This window comes from Diospyros lotus, chromosome 7 (assembly GCF_014633365.1).
Source record: "Diospyros lotus cultivar Yz01 chromosome 7, ASM1463336v1, whole genome shotgun sequence".
Taxonomy (NCBI): domain Eukaryota; kingdom Viridiplantae; phylum Streptophyta; class Magnoliopsida; order Ericales; family Ebenaceae; genus Diospyros; species Diospyros lotus.
This window is the reverse complement of record NC_068344.1, coordinates 33,825,022-33,842,554: the sequence shown is the minus strand read 5'-3', so window position 1 is coordinate 33,842,554 and position 17,533 is coordinate 33,825,022. Positions and strand designations below refer to the sequence as shown.

At 37.4% G+C, this 17,533-nt stretch overlaps 1 protein-coding gene across 2 annotated transcripts in view; it reads left to right on the top strand.

The window, feature by feature from the left end:
• The window catches only part of LOC127805854 (nuclear pore complex protein NUP205), an 85,188-nt gene that overhangs the window by 54,207 nt on the left and 13,448 nt on the right, over window positions 1-17,533 (top strand). For both annotated transcript variants that reach the window (XM_052342663.1, XM_052342662.1), the window contains exons 36-37: window positions 16,232-16,402; window positions 16,477-16,614. In XM_052342663.1, coding sequence (XP_052198623.1) covers window positions 16,232-16,402; window positions 16,477-16,614 — 309 coding nt within the window. The remainder of the gene's footprint in view (window positions 1-16,231; window positions 16,403-16,476; window positions 16,615-17,533) is intronic.

The window sequence follows — 17,533 nt, the reverse complement described above, 5'->3', positions numbered from 1 at the left end:
TCTGTTAATCTCTGTTTAGTTGGTTCAATGCAACAACATATCAAGCTTTAGTTCCTAGGTGGGGTCAACTACATGGATTCCATCTCTCTAATCATTTTTATCTATGGCCATGTTTTCTATAGGGACCTTATAACTCATGTCATATAACTGTTTCCTGTGATGAAACCCTAGGGCACGAGAAAAGAAAGAATGTGAGAGAGAAAAGAAACTCACAAGAATTCTTACTGAACAATAAGAAAATGAATCAAGAGATACAAAGGAAGAGGCATAGCTATGTTTATATACAATGTGCCACTTCAATAGATTGCTGATTCAATCTCATACAATAAACCACCTTATAACAAAACAATAACAGCAATACAAAATAACATAACTACTAACAAATCAGCAACACAAGTAAACACTACTACTCACACTACACACTTCCACATTCCCCCTCAAACCAGACTCCACAAAAGAAGAGTTTTTGATCTTTGTACTGCCTGTAGAATCATTAGGATTGACATGCACTAGAGACAATTTGATACCAAGCTTTCCACACAGAAACAGAAACCAATCCCTTGACAATCCTTTGGTAAGAATATTAGCCACTTGATGAGCAATAGGAACATATCTGATCTCTATTTCACCATTTTCCACCTTTTCACGAACAAAATGTATATCAATATTGATATGCTTAGTTCGAGAATGAAATACAAGATTCTCAACCATAGTACCATACTCTTTGCAACCAAATTATCACTCCACACAATTGATGTAGCAGTACATGGATAACTCAATTTTGAAAACAGAGACCTCAGCCGCAAAAGTTCTGTAACACTTAGTGCAATTGCCCAATACTCAGCTTTTCCAACTGACCTAGCTACCACTGACTGCTTCTTGGACCCCCACACAATCAGATTTTTGCTAAGAAACACACTAAATCCACTAGTGGACCTTCTTGTAACCTTGCAACCAGTATGGTCAGCATCTGTATAAATAGTTAGGGACATATCATTAGGTGATGGAGAGAACAAAAAACCCAAGCGAATAGTCCCCTTAAGATATCTAAGCAATTGTTTGCAAGCTGACCAATGTTGTAACTTGGGTGCAGACAAAAAATGGCTTAACTTGTTAACCACAAAGGCAATGTCCGGGCATGTATATGTCAAATATTGTAGTGAACCAATAATAGTCCTATACAATGAAGGATTAGAGAATGAATCACCCTCATCAGTTAAAGAAACACCTGATGCTATAGGTGTATCACAGGGTTTATAGTTTTGCATTGCAGCCTTCCTCAACAAATCCAAAGTGTACTTAGATTGGGTCAAGTATATATCACTATCATCTCTGTATGCCTCAAACCCTAGGAAGTAATTGACTGATCCTAGAGTCTTAAGGGAAAAATAAATATCCAAGTCACGAATACAAGACTTAAGTGTTGTAGGATCTGAACTCATAATGAGTATATCCTCAATATAGAATAGAACAAACAAGACATAACCAGAAGCTCGATTAATGAATAAAGAAGCATCAGAAGTAGCCCGGGAAAAACGCCAACTTTGTAATGTAGCCCTCAACTTTGTATACCAAGCTCGAGGAGCTTGCTTAAGGCTATAAAGTGATCTCCTCAATCTGCAAACATGTGAGGGAAATTGAGAACTTACAAACCCCTCAAGTTGTGCCATAAACATTTCTTCTGTTAAATCACTATTAAAGAAGGCATTATTGACATCTACTTGTTGAATATCCCATTCAAAGGTAGCTGCTAATGAGAACAACACTCAAATAGTTGGTGCCTTAACAATTGGACTAAATGTTTTTGCATAGTGCACCCTTGGGTTTTGAAGAAAACCCTTGGCCACCAACCGAGTCTTATGTTTAAGAATAGACCCATCAGAATTATACCTGACTTGGAACACCCATTTACAACCAATCAGGTTCATATCCTTAAAGAAGGGAACAAGGTCCCAAGTATAATTGCGTTGCAAAGCTGAAAATTCCTCCTCCATAGCTTTAACCCATCGTGAGTCTAAAAGAGTCTCATGAACTGAATTTGGTTCAAGAGAACTCACTAAGGCATGGGGAGAAGAGGTCTCAAGCTGTTTGGGCTTTGATTTAGTGATCATAGGATGAATAGAAGGAGCAGGAGCAATTTTGGGTCTAGGTAAACAAGGTTTAGGCGTAGGTGACTGTATGTCATGATGAGAAGACACTGACTCAGTAGAAGAAACCTATAAATCGGGTGAAATAGAGGTAGGCATGACATGAGCTAAGGGTTGTGCTACTTGAGGAGAAGAAGAAACATAAGTGAAAAAGCGAAGAGATTGGAACAAAGAAGTAGGAAACCCATTGGAAATTGGATGTGATGAAGAAGAAGATGAGGTGGAAGGAAACAAAGTAGGAAAGGGAAAATCATTAGGATTGAACTGCACATGTCCAGAAACATACACCTTTCCTGATGGATGCAAACACTTATAACCAACTTTAGAGTGGCTATATCCAAGGAAGACACATTTGGTAGAGTGTAAATTAAACTTGTGCTTGTTATGGGGTCTAAGATAAGGAAAACAAGCGCAACCAAATGGTTCCAGCAAGAAATAATTGGGTGGTTTGTGGTAGATTGAGTCAAAGGGCATATTAAACTTGATGGGAGAAGCTGGTAACAAGTTAGTTGTATGAACAACAGTCTGGAAGGTTTTTATCCAAAATTTTAATGTCACATGAGTATGAGCTAATAGAGTGAGGCCCATTGCAGTTATGTGTCTGTGTTTCCTTTGAATTCCCCCCCCCCCCAACTATCAGTTTGTAAGGTTTTAAGTTTATGTCATGACCATAAGGATTCCCCAAGAATAGATTAGTAAATATAATAGTAAGAGTTTACATTTCCTTATGTCTCTACTTCACAGCAACCACCGTTCACCTTCATAAATCACGACTGCTCCAAAAGTCAATCAACCTTCTAGATCGCCGGAATTCACCACTGAAATAGCCTAGGCTACTCGCCTTCCTCGAGCGATTGTGATGCAATCAACAGAATTATCTAGAATTGAGAATCAGTGGCTGCAGTAGTTTATGATTTGGCTCCCAAATCCGCTGAATTTGTTTCACCCTTCCACTTCAAGCAGCAACGAGTCAATTAAATCAGTAGAGAGTCATTGGCTCTGCTGTAATTTTTTGAGAACTCAATTGACTTTGATGAATCAATTGCACTGAATCGCCTATGGAGTTAATCACGTCGGCCAGTAATAACTATTAAAATCAGATCGGCAGCTCAACCTCTCTGCCGTCAATCCAGATTTGCAACAGTCATGACCCACACAATCACCGTCCACTAGCCACGACCACTACCAATGGTCGAAGGAACTCCTGCTCTGCTGTCGCTTCTTTAGTTCGCCTAGATGGCCAGAATTGGCTCTGCTCGTGATCATTGCGATTCAACGATCGCCTCCCCACCGATTCCTCCTTCTCGCCCCAGCCCAATTTGCAATCGCTTTTAATTCCAAAATCACCATAACTCAATACTAGTTCAATCGCTACATCCACTCCCGAGTCCAAATCACAACACCCACTGTATCGAGACACTCCCGAGTCCAACCCACTGCATCGCAACACCCCCAAGTCCAAATCGCGACACCCATTAAATCGCTAATACTTTGAATCCCACATGCGATTGCCTTGATTCGGCCATTGCTTCCAGAATTCAAGCGCTCAGCCTGATTTGTTCTTGGAAGTCAGCTTGGTCAATGGTTAGGACTATCAATTCAGTTGAATTCACCGAACCATTTGAATCGCCTCAAGCCCAACTGCCTCAATTGCGTAAATCCTTGAGAATTGGTCGGATGTTGCTTCGCTCCTAGATCGCTGACAATCGCGGCCTATATCATCGGAATTGCTTCACCTTTCCCCTTCGAACCAACTCACCAGATTTCATCATTGAGAGTCCTACGTTGGAAATTAACCGCGTCCAAAAGCAATAGCCTTGACCTGATCGGAATTCATTTGGCTAGCTCGCTGTCGAAATTTGCCTTACCATAATTACCAAGGGAAGTTGCTCACCTCATGGTAGCCGCCTTCAAGCCTCCTCGATCTGGACCTTAATCACTGAAATTGATTTCACCGACCTTCAATTGGCTAAAGATTGACTTCACCGACCTTCAAGCCAAGGATTGACTGCTCTGAAGGGAGAATTTAGAAGAAGAATAGGGAAAATCAGAAGAACAGGAAGTGAGGGAGAGAAATATATATATATATATATGTAGAGAGAGAGAGAGAGAGAGAGAGAGAGAGAGAGAGAATTTAGAGAAAGGAAAATCAGAGTATTTAATTATCAATTCAAATGTGATTCGTCCTTCCTCAGCTGTGGCTTATATATAGCCTAACAACATCTCACTTGCACACATGTGCAATGTAACAAACAACCCAACTGCCTATTAGTTAAAGACAAAGCCTTATAACAAAAAATACAAAAGGAAATGTAAACTCTTACTATTATATTTACTAATCTATTCTTGAGGAATCCTTAGGGTTATGACAGTTTAGTTTGGTATTGAAGCTCAACAAACTTGTGGAAGATTGTAAAAATTGATAGAGCATTAGACTTAAGTTTCAGAGAATATGGCCAGGTATATCTAGTGTATGCATCCACAAAAAAAAATATAATATCGATATCTTTCAATTGACATGACAGGTGAGGGACCCCATAAATCTGAATAATGGTTTAATTGACTTGATTTCACAATTAGCAAAAGGAAGCTGATGCAATTTGCCAAGCTTACATGAATCACAAAATGAAAGAACTGAATGTGAATAAGGAACATGAATTTTATTCAAAACAGATTTCAATACATTGGAAGATGGATGCCCTAATCTTGCATGCCATTGCTGGCAAACATTAGTAGTTTGGGCTACATTTGCACTATGTGACAACTCATGACAAAATGAGTTATGTCTATTACATTTATTCAAAAGAAAATCATTATTAGCAAACAAAGGCTTGATGGAGTGGGCCGAGGTGCTGTGAGCAGTATGACCAAATGTTGCAATCAGCCGATATAACCCATCCTTAAGGTTTTCCCGAAATAGCACCAGCTCGATACCCTTGTCCTTCATCAAACAAGATTAGCATGAAATTCAGCAACATTGTGATCACAAGTAAGTTGTGAAATACTAATTAAGTTTTTCTTCATACTTGGAACATGAAGAACATTAGGCAATGAAATAATAAAAGTAGGTTTTGTTTGAGTATACAATTGACCAAGACCTATATTAGAGATAGGCAGTTGCTTACCATTCCCAATGGCCACTTTGTCTACACGATTATATGGAGCATGTAGAGACAGATTGTTGAGATTGGAGGTGATGTGATTTGTTACTCCAGAGTCAACAAACCATGAAGGATCTAACAAAGAGGATTGGGATAGGTTTTCAGATGGTTGAGGAAAGCTGCCATAGTGAGCCCCTTGTATTGATTAGAATCACTAAGAGAAGCCATATATGCTCTAGAATCTGATTGCAGACCATTATTAGACCTTCCAAATCCTTGATTAGATGTTCGTTGAAAATTTCTATCGAACTGATGATAACATTCATCTGTAAAGTGACCTGGTTTGCCACATAACTAGCAGTAAATTCTCCTACCAGACACTCTACCCCTACCTTTGCTTCCCTTGTTTACATAACCACAACCCCTTGGTACATAACCAGCTCTATTATTGACAAAACCACTACCATTCCGTGGTGAATATGATGCCACATTAACATTCATAATGAAAGACATAATAGAATCAAAATTAGCGAGGATGGTGGAAAATTTTTGGCTGTTAACCTTTGCTCATGCATCAATAACAGTTTCTCTAAATCAACATCATCCAGTTGATATGTTATTAAATTGACAACAATTTTGTACTCCTGATCTAGACCATTCAAGATAGCAAGTAAAAGTTCCTTATCATTCAAAGGTTCTCCGATGGCTACAAGGACATGCCCTATAGTTTTGATCTTTAGGATATAATCATTCACAGATGATGAATCTTTCTTAATATATCTTAACTGCTGCTTTAATTGAAAGGACTTAGCTATGGTTTGACATGAATAAAGATTTTTCAAAGAAGTCCAAATCTTTGCAGATGATTCACAATGAATCACCTATGCTAATACCTCCTTATCGATGGTTGAAAACAGTCATCCTAGCAGCAGCTGATATGATTTGATCCAATTCAGATAGTTTGGATTAACCAAAGGAGATCCAGCTTCACCTGCTTCTGGATCTGATAGATACTTCGTTGTTGGCGGTGATTTATTTAGGAATGGTAGCAAATCGAATGCTCGAATTGTTGCAAGAATTTGAGTCTTCCAGAAAATGTAGTTGCTGGAGTCCAGCTTGATCAGAATGAAGCAAAAAGCCTTAGCCACCGCCACAAAATCTGATTGTGAGATGGATGACAAGGATGAAGAAGAACGAGGTGGTGGAGAAGAAGAAGAACTAAGAGCTGGATTGGAGGCCATCGAGGTAGAGCAGTGGCTGTGATACCATGTAGTGAAACCCTAGGGCATGAGAAAAGAAGGAATGCGAGAGAGAAAAGAAACTCACACAAATTCTTACTGAACAATAAGAAAATGAATCAAGAGATACAAAGGAAGAGGCGTAGCTGTGTTTATACATAGCGTGCCACTTCAATAGATTGCTGATGCAATCTCATACAATAAACTGCCTTATAACAAAACAATAACAACAATACAAAATAACATTACTACTAACAATTCAGCAACATAGGTAAAGACTACTACTCAAACACTACACGCTTCCATATTTCCCAACAAGTTTTTATTGTTCTTCCTCTTGCCTCTTTTTTAAATACCTAGGTCATTCCATCCATCTCCTCACATGAGCCTTTGGTAGTTTTCTTTTCACAAAACCATCTTAATTACATCTCATACATCTTATTTTCAGTGGGACCCACTTTGACCCCATAATGAATAACTTCATTTTTAATTTTATCATTTCTTATATGACCGCACATCCATCGTAATAACATCCTCACTTTCATTACACTCATATTTTGCACATGTTGCTTTACCACCGAACATATTGTGCCATACAATCAAGTCGCATTTTTTTGTCTTCTTATAAAAACTTTCCTTTTTATCTTTGATAAGGGTGAGATGCAAATGGTTTCCAACTTCTGTTTAAATTTAACCTGTAGTTTTATTCTCTCTGTGGCATAATCTGAATGATCTCCTGCTTGGAAAAGTTTGAATAGAAGACAATTTTCTTTGGAAGTGGTTTATCTCATATCATGAGGTCCAAACGTCTCATCATTGAACTATGGTGCTTAATTCTTTTGTGATACAGTCCTTCAGTTACATACCAAGTCCTGATCTAAGGTAATGCTTGCTTGAATCTTAAATCCACATTGCCTTTAGAGTCCACTAACTACCAAACTAGGATCACCAACCTTCAAATCTCTCAATCTAGAAAGGAGCAACATATCTTAGAGAAACATCAACACGGAATTCTCAAGACAAAATGTGGTTTTTCCTTTCTGATATATCTCGGGTTCAATCAATATTTGGAGGCCTCCCTTGTATTTATATTTTAGTTGGAGGAAACCAATTATGCATGACCTTGAAGTCCAAAATGACCTTGGCTAGAAAAACTTAGGTCTGGCTTTGGGGCCTCAACAAGACCGATGAAATACTGGAAGGCCTACTGGAATTTGCTCCAAAGTTACGGACTTCTCACAATGAGAGGTTGCTCATGGCCTCAGAAGGCAGTGACCTTGATGCGGGACAGAAATAAAGAATTGCAGAAGTAGGGAAGAAAGAGGAGAGATTAAGAAGAAGAAGAAATTCTAAATCAATATATTCAATAATTAAAAGATGAATGAAAGAGTACACCATAAGCCTTATTGTCTAAATTAGTGTATTCGATAATCAAAAGCTGAATAAAAGAGTACGTCATAAACCTTATTTATAGGCCAAAAGGCCCAAAACTAAACCTATAAATTCTAAAATGACTCCAATCTAATTCCTACAATATCTATAATTATCTAACAAAAATGGAAACAAATCAAAATATCAAGATAACAAAATAAATCCTAATCTAAATCTGTTTTCTAAAACCAAAATAAAAATCAAAATAGGAAACATATCCCTATCAGACCTCTTTTCCCATTGTCTGTCGAGTTCCCTTTGCCCAATATTTCTGCAGATTTATGTAACTTAACCACTTTGTGATCATACATAGGTTTCTAGAGTATATAGAGTCCTTGGTTGGACTTCTATTTTAGCTAAAATAACCAACCTTATCTTGGAACACTTAGTCTGGGCTTGAGGGCCTCAACTCGAATATGGTCCAAAATAATGGACTTCACCCCACAAGAAGGCAGTGAAATGCTCATGAGAGATAGGTAGTGTCTCTAATAAGGTAGCAACCTCTTTTGCTTCTTCTGTGTTCAGTATCACTCCAATGATGATTCTGTTTGAACCCTAGGGCGGCTTGCATTATGACTTTAACCAATTAAGCTCATATTGAGCGCAGAAATTATATATTTCAACTTTGCTTATGGGATTTGCTGACACAACAAATTTTAGTGTTATCCATGTTAGTCATGCTCAAACTTTTAATCAAGATCCATATTGGAGCTTATTTATATATTTGCATGTACTATCTTGTGAAAGAATCCCATGAAATAGGCATCTTAAAAGAATTTGAGGCGTCATGCTTGTCATCTTTAATCACTTGATATGTCTGACTAGTAATACATGACTTCATTATAAATGTTAACTTTCTCTATCTGCCAAAGAAGCTACTAATGCTGAAAACTTGGGGGTTGTTTAGCCGTGGAAAAGGATTTCCAGTTTTCTGACTCCAATATTCTATAAAATCTTTAGTTTTCATTTTCTATAGAAAATTTGGAGAATGCGCTCAAATGCAAGAGATATAAAAACTACTTCCAATCTAGAAAATTAAAACATATGTTAAAAAAAAGAGAGATGTTTTAATTTTTTTCATGTAACTTGTGTCAGAGAATCAGATGATGGTTTGTGAAATTTTTTTAGAGAACTGCATTTTCCAAATCACCAAATTAACAAGGAAAACTTAGGGCTTGTTTGAAAACGTTGCCATTTTCGGGGTTTCCATTTCATTCCAAAATTTTGGAATGAAAACAGTGGAAGTGGTGTGTTTTTTTGGCATTTTGTTTTCAAAATTTTGGCAACAACTTTCGAAATGGAATGGTGTTAAACCTATGTTGTTTCCATTTTTTTCATTCTTCCTCAAAAGTCACCACCCATCATCTCTCTTCCTCCCCACTTAATTGAGAATGCCTTCCTCTGTGTGACCCTTGGCTGACATTGACATCATGACGTTTTTGCTGATCTGCATCGAAGCCACACCAACAACCTGACCCTTGTTTCTGGCAACGTTTTTAGTGCTGTGAACTCAGCAGCTTAGGCATGGTTTCAATCCTTCCACACTGAGTTCGGTGACCTTGTAGATCCAACCTACGACCACGCCTAAAGGCACTAGTATATTCAGCGACCAATTTACCAGATCCAAACTGTCCTCATGGCATACTTGCGTAGATCTGGCGAGTTCCAGGCTCTCCACAACAGATCCAACGACAATACAGGCATTGCTGACTGTACCTAGCCCGTGGGCTTTTCAGTGACAAGTAGCTTTGGCAACCAAATTACCAAATCTGGTTTTTTGCAGCAAACTCAACAGATAAGTTTCAGGCTCTCCACAGCAGATCCAATGACACTACAATCATGGACCACAATTGAACCTTGCCCACAAGTTTCCTAGCAACAAGCAGCTTTGGTGACCGGATTAATAGATTTGGTCGGTTTTTTGGCAAACTCACCTCATCCAGTGAGTTTTAGGCTCTCCACAATAGATCCAATGACATTCAACCATGGTTGAAGGCCGCACATAGCCCATGGGTTTTCTAGTGACAAGCGGCTTCGGCAACTAGTGTTTGAATTATTCTTAGACCTTTTGAATTGACCATATCACCTAATGCCAACAAGTATCTTGTTATCATTTCATTGACTTTAATTTTGGTTTTTGATTAAGCTTTTAAGCCATTTTGCGTAATTTGGACATCGACACTTGTATATTTTGGCATTGAAGATGAAAGGTTGTAACGCACCAAACGTAGTCTAGATCATACCTGATGTGGTCACTGTTCCTGTTTGAAGACCCAGTCCAAGGGCGACGACCCGACTTGTCCAAGACCCGACCTAAACTGGGCAGTCTAGAACGACCCAACACAGTAGCAGAACAATAGCGAAACAGTCCGGGGGGGGGGGGGGGGCGAATTCTAAAGGGCCAAAACTTTATAAGTTTTTAGAATTTTAATACTTCATATGTTTTAGGATATTAATTCTATTTCATGTTTGTTAGGGTTTTACTCTATTAGGATTCTAGTTGGATTTTATTTACAGGTATTAGATGGATTAACCGAACACTATATATATCCTTAGAAACTAGGGTTTGTAATCAACTTATTCAATTACAACAGCCTATTCAGGTTTCTTTCCAGCAAAACAGGTTTAGTTTTGCGCCTATTTGAAAACCAAGCTTCGGACATTGAAGCTTCTTTTCAAGGGTTTCTTTCGTGTGTTTTCTCTACACACGTGCTACACGTTGCGTCAGATGGTATCAGAGTAGTAAAATCAACCAATCAAATGGCCAATCTTGAAGACGGTAGCAACCAACCTCACGACGATGATTAGGGGTTGTCTGTAGTTTGGAGAGCAATTGAAGAATAGCGGGAAATAACTTGTAATATGCAAAAGCAATTGGAATAGATCAACAACCAATTGGGTACTTTGTTATGAGGTGATGATAATAGGAACTAGAATAATGGAATGAGTCACGCTGGAGGAGTTAACCTGGGAAGATCAGCCATTAATCCTATCCCTGTTAATCCTAGAAGGCCACCAATGACTGATGATAGGGATGATCTTGGTCCAACAATAGTTAACCCTGGTGGTAGAGGGGTTAGGAGGAATGCGCATTAGTACAACTATTGGGGCAACGATATGTATAAACTAAAGGTTGATATTCCTACATCTAATGGAGATCTTGATATTGAGGGGTTCCTAGATTGGATCGCTGAGGTTGACCGATTTTTCAAATACATGGAGATCCTAGATGAACGACAAGTCAAGTTAGTGGCTTACAGATTGAAGGGCGGTGCATCTGTTTGGTGGGAAGGACGACACCCAGTTTAGACATGGAGACGAATGAAGCAGCTATTAAGAGGTAGGTGTTTACCCTTTGATTATGAACAATACATGTTTGAAGCCTATCAAAGATGTGCATAGGGAATGAAGAGTGTGAATGAATATACCTATAAGTTTTTGAGATTGGCGGAGATAAACCAATTGTTAGAAAGTGACAATCCACAAGTAACTCGTTACTTGAATGGATTGAAGCCTGCGATTCGTGATAAAATTGGGGTTCAAATGGTTTTGAGTGTCCAAGAAACAAGGAACTTAGCTTTAAAGGTTGAGTTAATGTTAAGTGAGAGAGCCCGTAATGACAACTATCATCGGTATAGCAGGAATCAAAATAAACAAGTAGCTTTTAATAAAGGCAAGTTGGTTCAGGGAATGCAACTTTTCAATCCACCTAATACAGTCAACCCTAATAAGGTTACAACAGGGGGAAATACATTGCTAAAGGGAGGACGAAGATGTTGCTAAAGAGGAAATATATTACGGGCCTGATGGGGAGGATGACGAAGAAGAGTATGGACATGGAGATTATACCTGTGTAGTGAGAAAGTTAATGCTATCTTAAAAGAATGAAGATACTACTCAGCGGCATAAGCTTTTCTGCATGAGGTGTACGGTGAAAGGAAAAATCTTTGAGTTGATTATTGATAATGGAAGTCAAAAGAACATCATAGGAAGATATGTGGTGAAGTTGCGGAGTTAGAAACATCCAAACCCTTACACAATTGGATGGATCAAAGAAGTTGGTGGCATACGTGTGGATGAACGCTGCGAGGTATCTTTCTCTATTGGTATGTACTCTGACGAAGTTTATTGTGATATTGTTTATGGGTGCTTGTCATATTTTATTTGGGAGGCCTTGGCTATTTGACGTGGATGCTAAACACTCGAGTAGGAAGAACACACATCAGTTTGAGAAAGAGGGTATATGTTATACTTTGTTACCTATGGTGGAAAAGAACCAAAACTTCTAAAGTGGATGGGAGGAATTTTCTTACCATTACACATAAACACACCGAGTTTGTGAGGAAGTGGAGGGATACCCAAGAGGTTCACTTGTTGGTTGTAAAGGAGGAGAGTGGGTAAACCATTAGAAGTGAATCAAAATCCAGTGGAGATGCAGGGATTGTGGAGGATGTTCGATTCATTTTTGAATTTCAGCAACACAGCGTATCGCTAGACTGATGGACAGACAAAGATGGTTAATTGTACCTTGGGAAATCTTATTTGCAGTGTTTGCAAAGACAAGCCAAGACAATGGGACCTAGTCCTAGCTCAAGCGAAATTTGCCTACAACAACTCCGTGCATAACTCAACAGAAAGATCATCATTTTCTATCGTATACATGAAAGTTCCTAATCATAGATTGGATTTGGTAAAGTTGCCAAAGGTACCAGGTTTCAGTGTTGCAGCTAGTGACTTAGTCGTGTTAGGATTAAAGTCCTAATCCTAAATAGCAGAAGAGAAAATAATCAGAACGAGCACGAAGAACACACGAGATTTATAGTGGTTCACTCTCTATTTGAGAGCTACGTCCATTGCTGTCGCTGCAAGTTTTTCACTATAATCGAATTGGAGATTATAAGAATACACCCAACACTCTTAATAACCACCCTAATATAAGCAAAAATCAAGGCAACACAAATACATGTGAAAACCCAAAACTACCCTTGTTATAAAATTGCACAGGGGTAATATGCGCCAAGGTGATAATTAGGGTCAACGCACTAACAAGCCGAGCAAGTTCAAGCGGTTCAAGAGGATGTGAGGCAAAAGTTGCACAAGGTAAATGAGAAGTACAAGGTGACAACTGACAAGCATAGGAAGGCATTTGAGGTTGGAGATAAAGTCGTGATATTCCTTAAGAAGGAACGGATTCTAGCAGGAAAGTAAAACAAACTTAAGCCAAAGAAGCATGGTCCTTACAAGATTACAAGGAAGGTCAATGACAATGCTTATATTGTGGATTTGCCTAATCATATGAGTATTTTCAAAACATTCAATGTTTCTGATCTTTCTTTGTATTACTATTTGTCGGATGTTGAGTTGTCATACCTTGATCATAATTCGAGGTCGAATTCTTCTCAAGTAAAGGTGAATTATATGGTCTCTGTTCCTGTTTGAAGACCCTGCCCAAGGCCGACTCGACCTAAATTGGGCAATCCAGAACGGCCCAAACAGTAGCAGAACAAACTTAAGAAGTTTTTAGGATTTTAATACTTCATATGTTTTGGGATGTTAATTCTATTTTATGTTTGTTAGGGTTTTACTTCTATTAAGATTCTAGTTGGATTTTATTTATAAGTATTAGATGGATTAGCCGAATACTATATATATATATATATATATGCTTAGAAATTAGGGTTTGTAATCAACTTTTTATCAATTCAATTACAACAGCCTATTCGGGTTTCTTTCCAGCAAAACAAGTTTAGTTTTCCGCCTCTTTGAAAGCCAAGCTTCAGCCATTGAAGCTTGTTTTCAAGGGTTTCTTTCATGTGTTTTCTTTACGCGCGCTACACGCTGCGTCAGTACCCTAATGAAGAAATACATAACTTTGAATATGTATTCATTCAAAATGTAACTTCAAATATACATCTATAGAGTACAAGGTTCAGAATTATATCATTAGAATTGAAAACATAATCTAGATATAAAATGATGTAAAATTACAAAAAAAGAAAAAAGAAGCACCCTACTAGCAAGCTTGTCATGTATCTTTTGCTTGCCCTAGTGCATGTGTCATTTGAGACGTTTGAATGTTGCATTAAATGCTAAGTAAGGGTTCAAAAATGTTTTCATGCATGATGCATGAGATGTGTTACGTTCAGTGCATTAGTCCTAGGTGAGGATGCACTTATGATAGTCATCTCATTAATCGTGGCTTTGGAGATAATGCAAATAACCCTCTAGATTAACATCCCATTTCTTTCATGGTCAAACAATGACACACATGCAATTAAACCAAGTACTCATATGCTCAATTCAAATAACATACATTTTGATGCATCATAATCGCCAATAAATACATGTAACAATGCACATGAAATAAATTGAGTTTTTGGAGAGAACCACTCGTTTTGATTTGGTAATTAACGATTAAACCATTTTCTCAATTTGTGTGCCAACCTCAAATGACGTGCCCGAAATGCTTCTCAAACCTCGGACTCACCTGTCACATGCCCCTGGCTTCAAAATAATTTTCTGAAACAAATGAGGAGAAGAATGCTCTGAATATTCCAATAGATGACTTACTGAACAATTACAGAAAATAAGGCTACGCTGATTATATACTCAGCCAAGTCTAAACTACCGACATAATAAAAGGAAACAACAAGAAGCGCAAGCAAGAAGCGCAAGTTAAAATAACTGCTGCTACAACATACAGCAACATACACAATATAAATGAATAACAGAAAAATCAAAGACAGCTTATGTGATATTTCCTTTCACAGTCATGTCGCCTGAAGGGAATCCCAATGCTTGCAATGCAACAGACAGCTTTCTATTGCGTTCATGCTGTAAGTTTTGCGTGGGCGGGGGGCTTTCCTTGTGATTCTAGCCCTCGACTTTTGACATATTACACCTTGGCCTGCTGCAACTTAAGTTCACTTATGCCTTGAAAATTTCAGGGAATTACGTAACTAGGGGTGTTCATTCGGGCCGAGATCAGCCTTGGACTGAATTTGGACCGGTATATATATATTTTTTCCTATTTTCAGGTTTTGAATATAAAAATGAAAAAAAATATGTATATATATTTATAAATATCATCCAAACAATAATTGTCTTAAAAAAAATCTAAAGAAGAATCAACAATCAACATAATGCAACATTCTAAAGTAAGTTAATTAACATCTAACTCCATAAAACAAATTAAATAATCACAAATTCAACATTTAATTTAATATTAAGCTTGAAAAAACATAATGATAACAAAATATAACATCAAACTTAATAACATCTAATTGGTCCAACCCGTTTTTGGTCTTGAACCGGTACTGAACTGGATTGAACTGAAATCTGGCTGCTGCCTTTGGTCAGACCAATGACAGGAATTTGAACACCCTTAATAATGTTAAAACCTCCAATAATCACCCTAGGGCCCCAAAATATTTTGAGAAATTACTTTAATAACCCAATTGAGAATCCAAAGTACTAAAATGCTTTAGGCCATTTTCTTTTGGAAAAATCTCCATCTCTTATTTTCCGAATTTTCTTAAAAATCTCCGCTATTATTTCCATTCCCCCTTAAAAGATTTCGTACCCAATTTTTTTTTTTTTTTTTTTTTTGAGTTAGGGCTTTGGATAAATGCTCCAAAATCCCTCAAATTATGGTAATTACGACATTTTGTTCAATTCCTTTGTTTTAAATTCAGGGGTATTACTTTCAATCACCCTTAAAGAAATTTTGTCCTTAAAACCTTTTTGAGTTAGAACTTCAGATAAGCATACCAAAAATACCTCAAATTATGGTAATAATTTCTTTTAATTTCAGGGGTATTACAAGGATGCTGGATGCCCTTTCCCATTCTATTTGGCCGTAACGTCTCATTCAAATTCTAACTTGTGCTACTTGCAACATCTCAAATTTTAATCCATCTATGGTGCAATCCCATTATTTCGTACCAAAGTCTCATCCTAGGAACTAGATTTCAACCATGCCCATTATGTGACTTTCTTTTTAGCCGAGTGGGATTCTGTTGTAATCTTCCTTACATTTGTCTAGTGTCTAATTTCTTCATTTGAGGAGAGATTACTTCTTTTGACATGCATGCAAATATGTCTTGCTGTTTCTCTATCTGAAGTTGTGTTTTCCTTTTTTGTTAATATCTCTAGAATTGCTTTTTTACGAGTATAATTGTTTTGGCTTTTGTCAATAATAGACTGAGTTGATATTGATTGTGTAACTGGGCTAACACTTTTTTCTAGGGTAGTCATTCTGTATGTTTCCCCCCTTTTATATGATGGCCTGCTTTCACACCTTTATCACTTTTAGGATTGTGGCCGTTCATTGGATTCATTGCAGCGAGTTTATGTCCTTGAGGCTGAACTTGCTCTACTGTTGAGAATTAGCCACAAATATGGGAAATCAGGGGCCCAGGTTCTTTTTTCTATGGGTGCTTTGGAACATATTGCATCATGCAAGGCAGTCAATATGCAGATTAAGGTATTTTGTGTCTTTCCATTAGCATGTTTTGTTTCATCTAACCTTGCTTTTTAATAAGCCATATTATTTGTCAGGGAAGCTTAAGGCGAGTTGATGCTAAGTTTGGGAGGGATTTATCTGTGGATGTTGATAAAAGACGAATGGTTATAGCTCCAATTTTGAGATTTGTATTTTCTCTGACTTCATTAATTGATGCTTCTGATTTCTTTGAGGTTAGCCTTCATCTTTTTTGTAGTGCTCCTTTCCAAATTGTTCTTGCCTCTATTCCATGCATCTGCAATTAATATTTTAGTAGAATATAGAAATCATGATCACAATAATCCTCTACATATAAATGGTCCCCAAGCTTGCTTTTTTATTCTTTTTTTGACATGCATATATATATATATGTGTGTGTGTGTGTGTGTATTCGATATTATACATTTTTAATTTTTCAAAGGGATGGGGAAATTTCTTTTTCAAAGTATTTCATTCCACTGCTTAATAGGTTTAATAAATGTAATTTAGGGTATTTTACACCCAACATCCTTGAGGTTTAGCAAAATACACAAAACCCCTCAAGTTATCAGAAATGACAATGTGATGATAGAAACCACGGCCACTGGAGAAGTAGAAAAAGAATTTCACCAAGGGTGGGGGAGGGGGGAGGTTATTTTTTGTACAACAACAACATATCAAGTCATTTTTGGTATTTTTGAAAATTTAACTATTGTTTCCTTAAGTTGAGGAAAGTGCCATGCGGTGAATAAAGTAAAAAAGAGTCATTGTCATTTTTGAGAAGTGATAACTCAAGGGGCTTTTATGTTTTTTGGTTAAATCTAAGAGGTGTCTCGTATAATTTACCCTAGAATCTATAGGAAACAATTGGGTAAAGATTTTCTAGTGTTATTATGTTTAGAAGAGGATTGTTATGTGAATAAAAATAATGTGTATATCTCACTCAAAGTGTACAATACAAGAATATATATATATATATACATACAAGTATTTAAAATTAATTACACTAATACTCTTTATTTATCTTATTTAACACGAGCATGCTCATTTTGGTATAAATATAATTCACATGAGAACCTCTAAGCGACTTGGTGAGTAAATTAGCCAATGGATTGTTGGAACCCACATATGTTG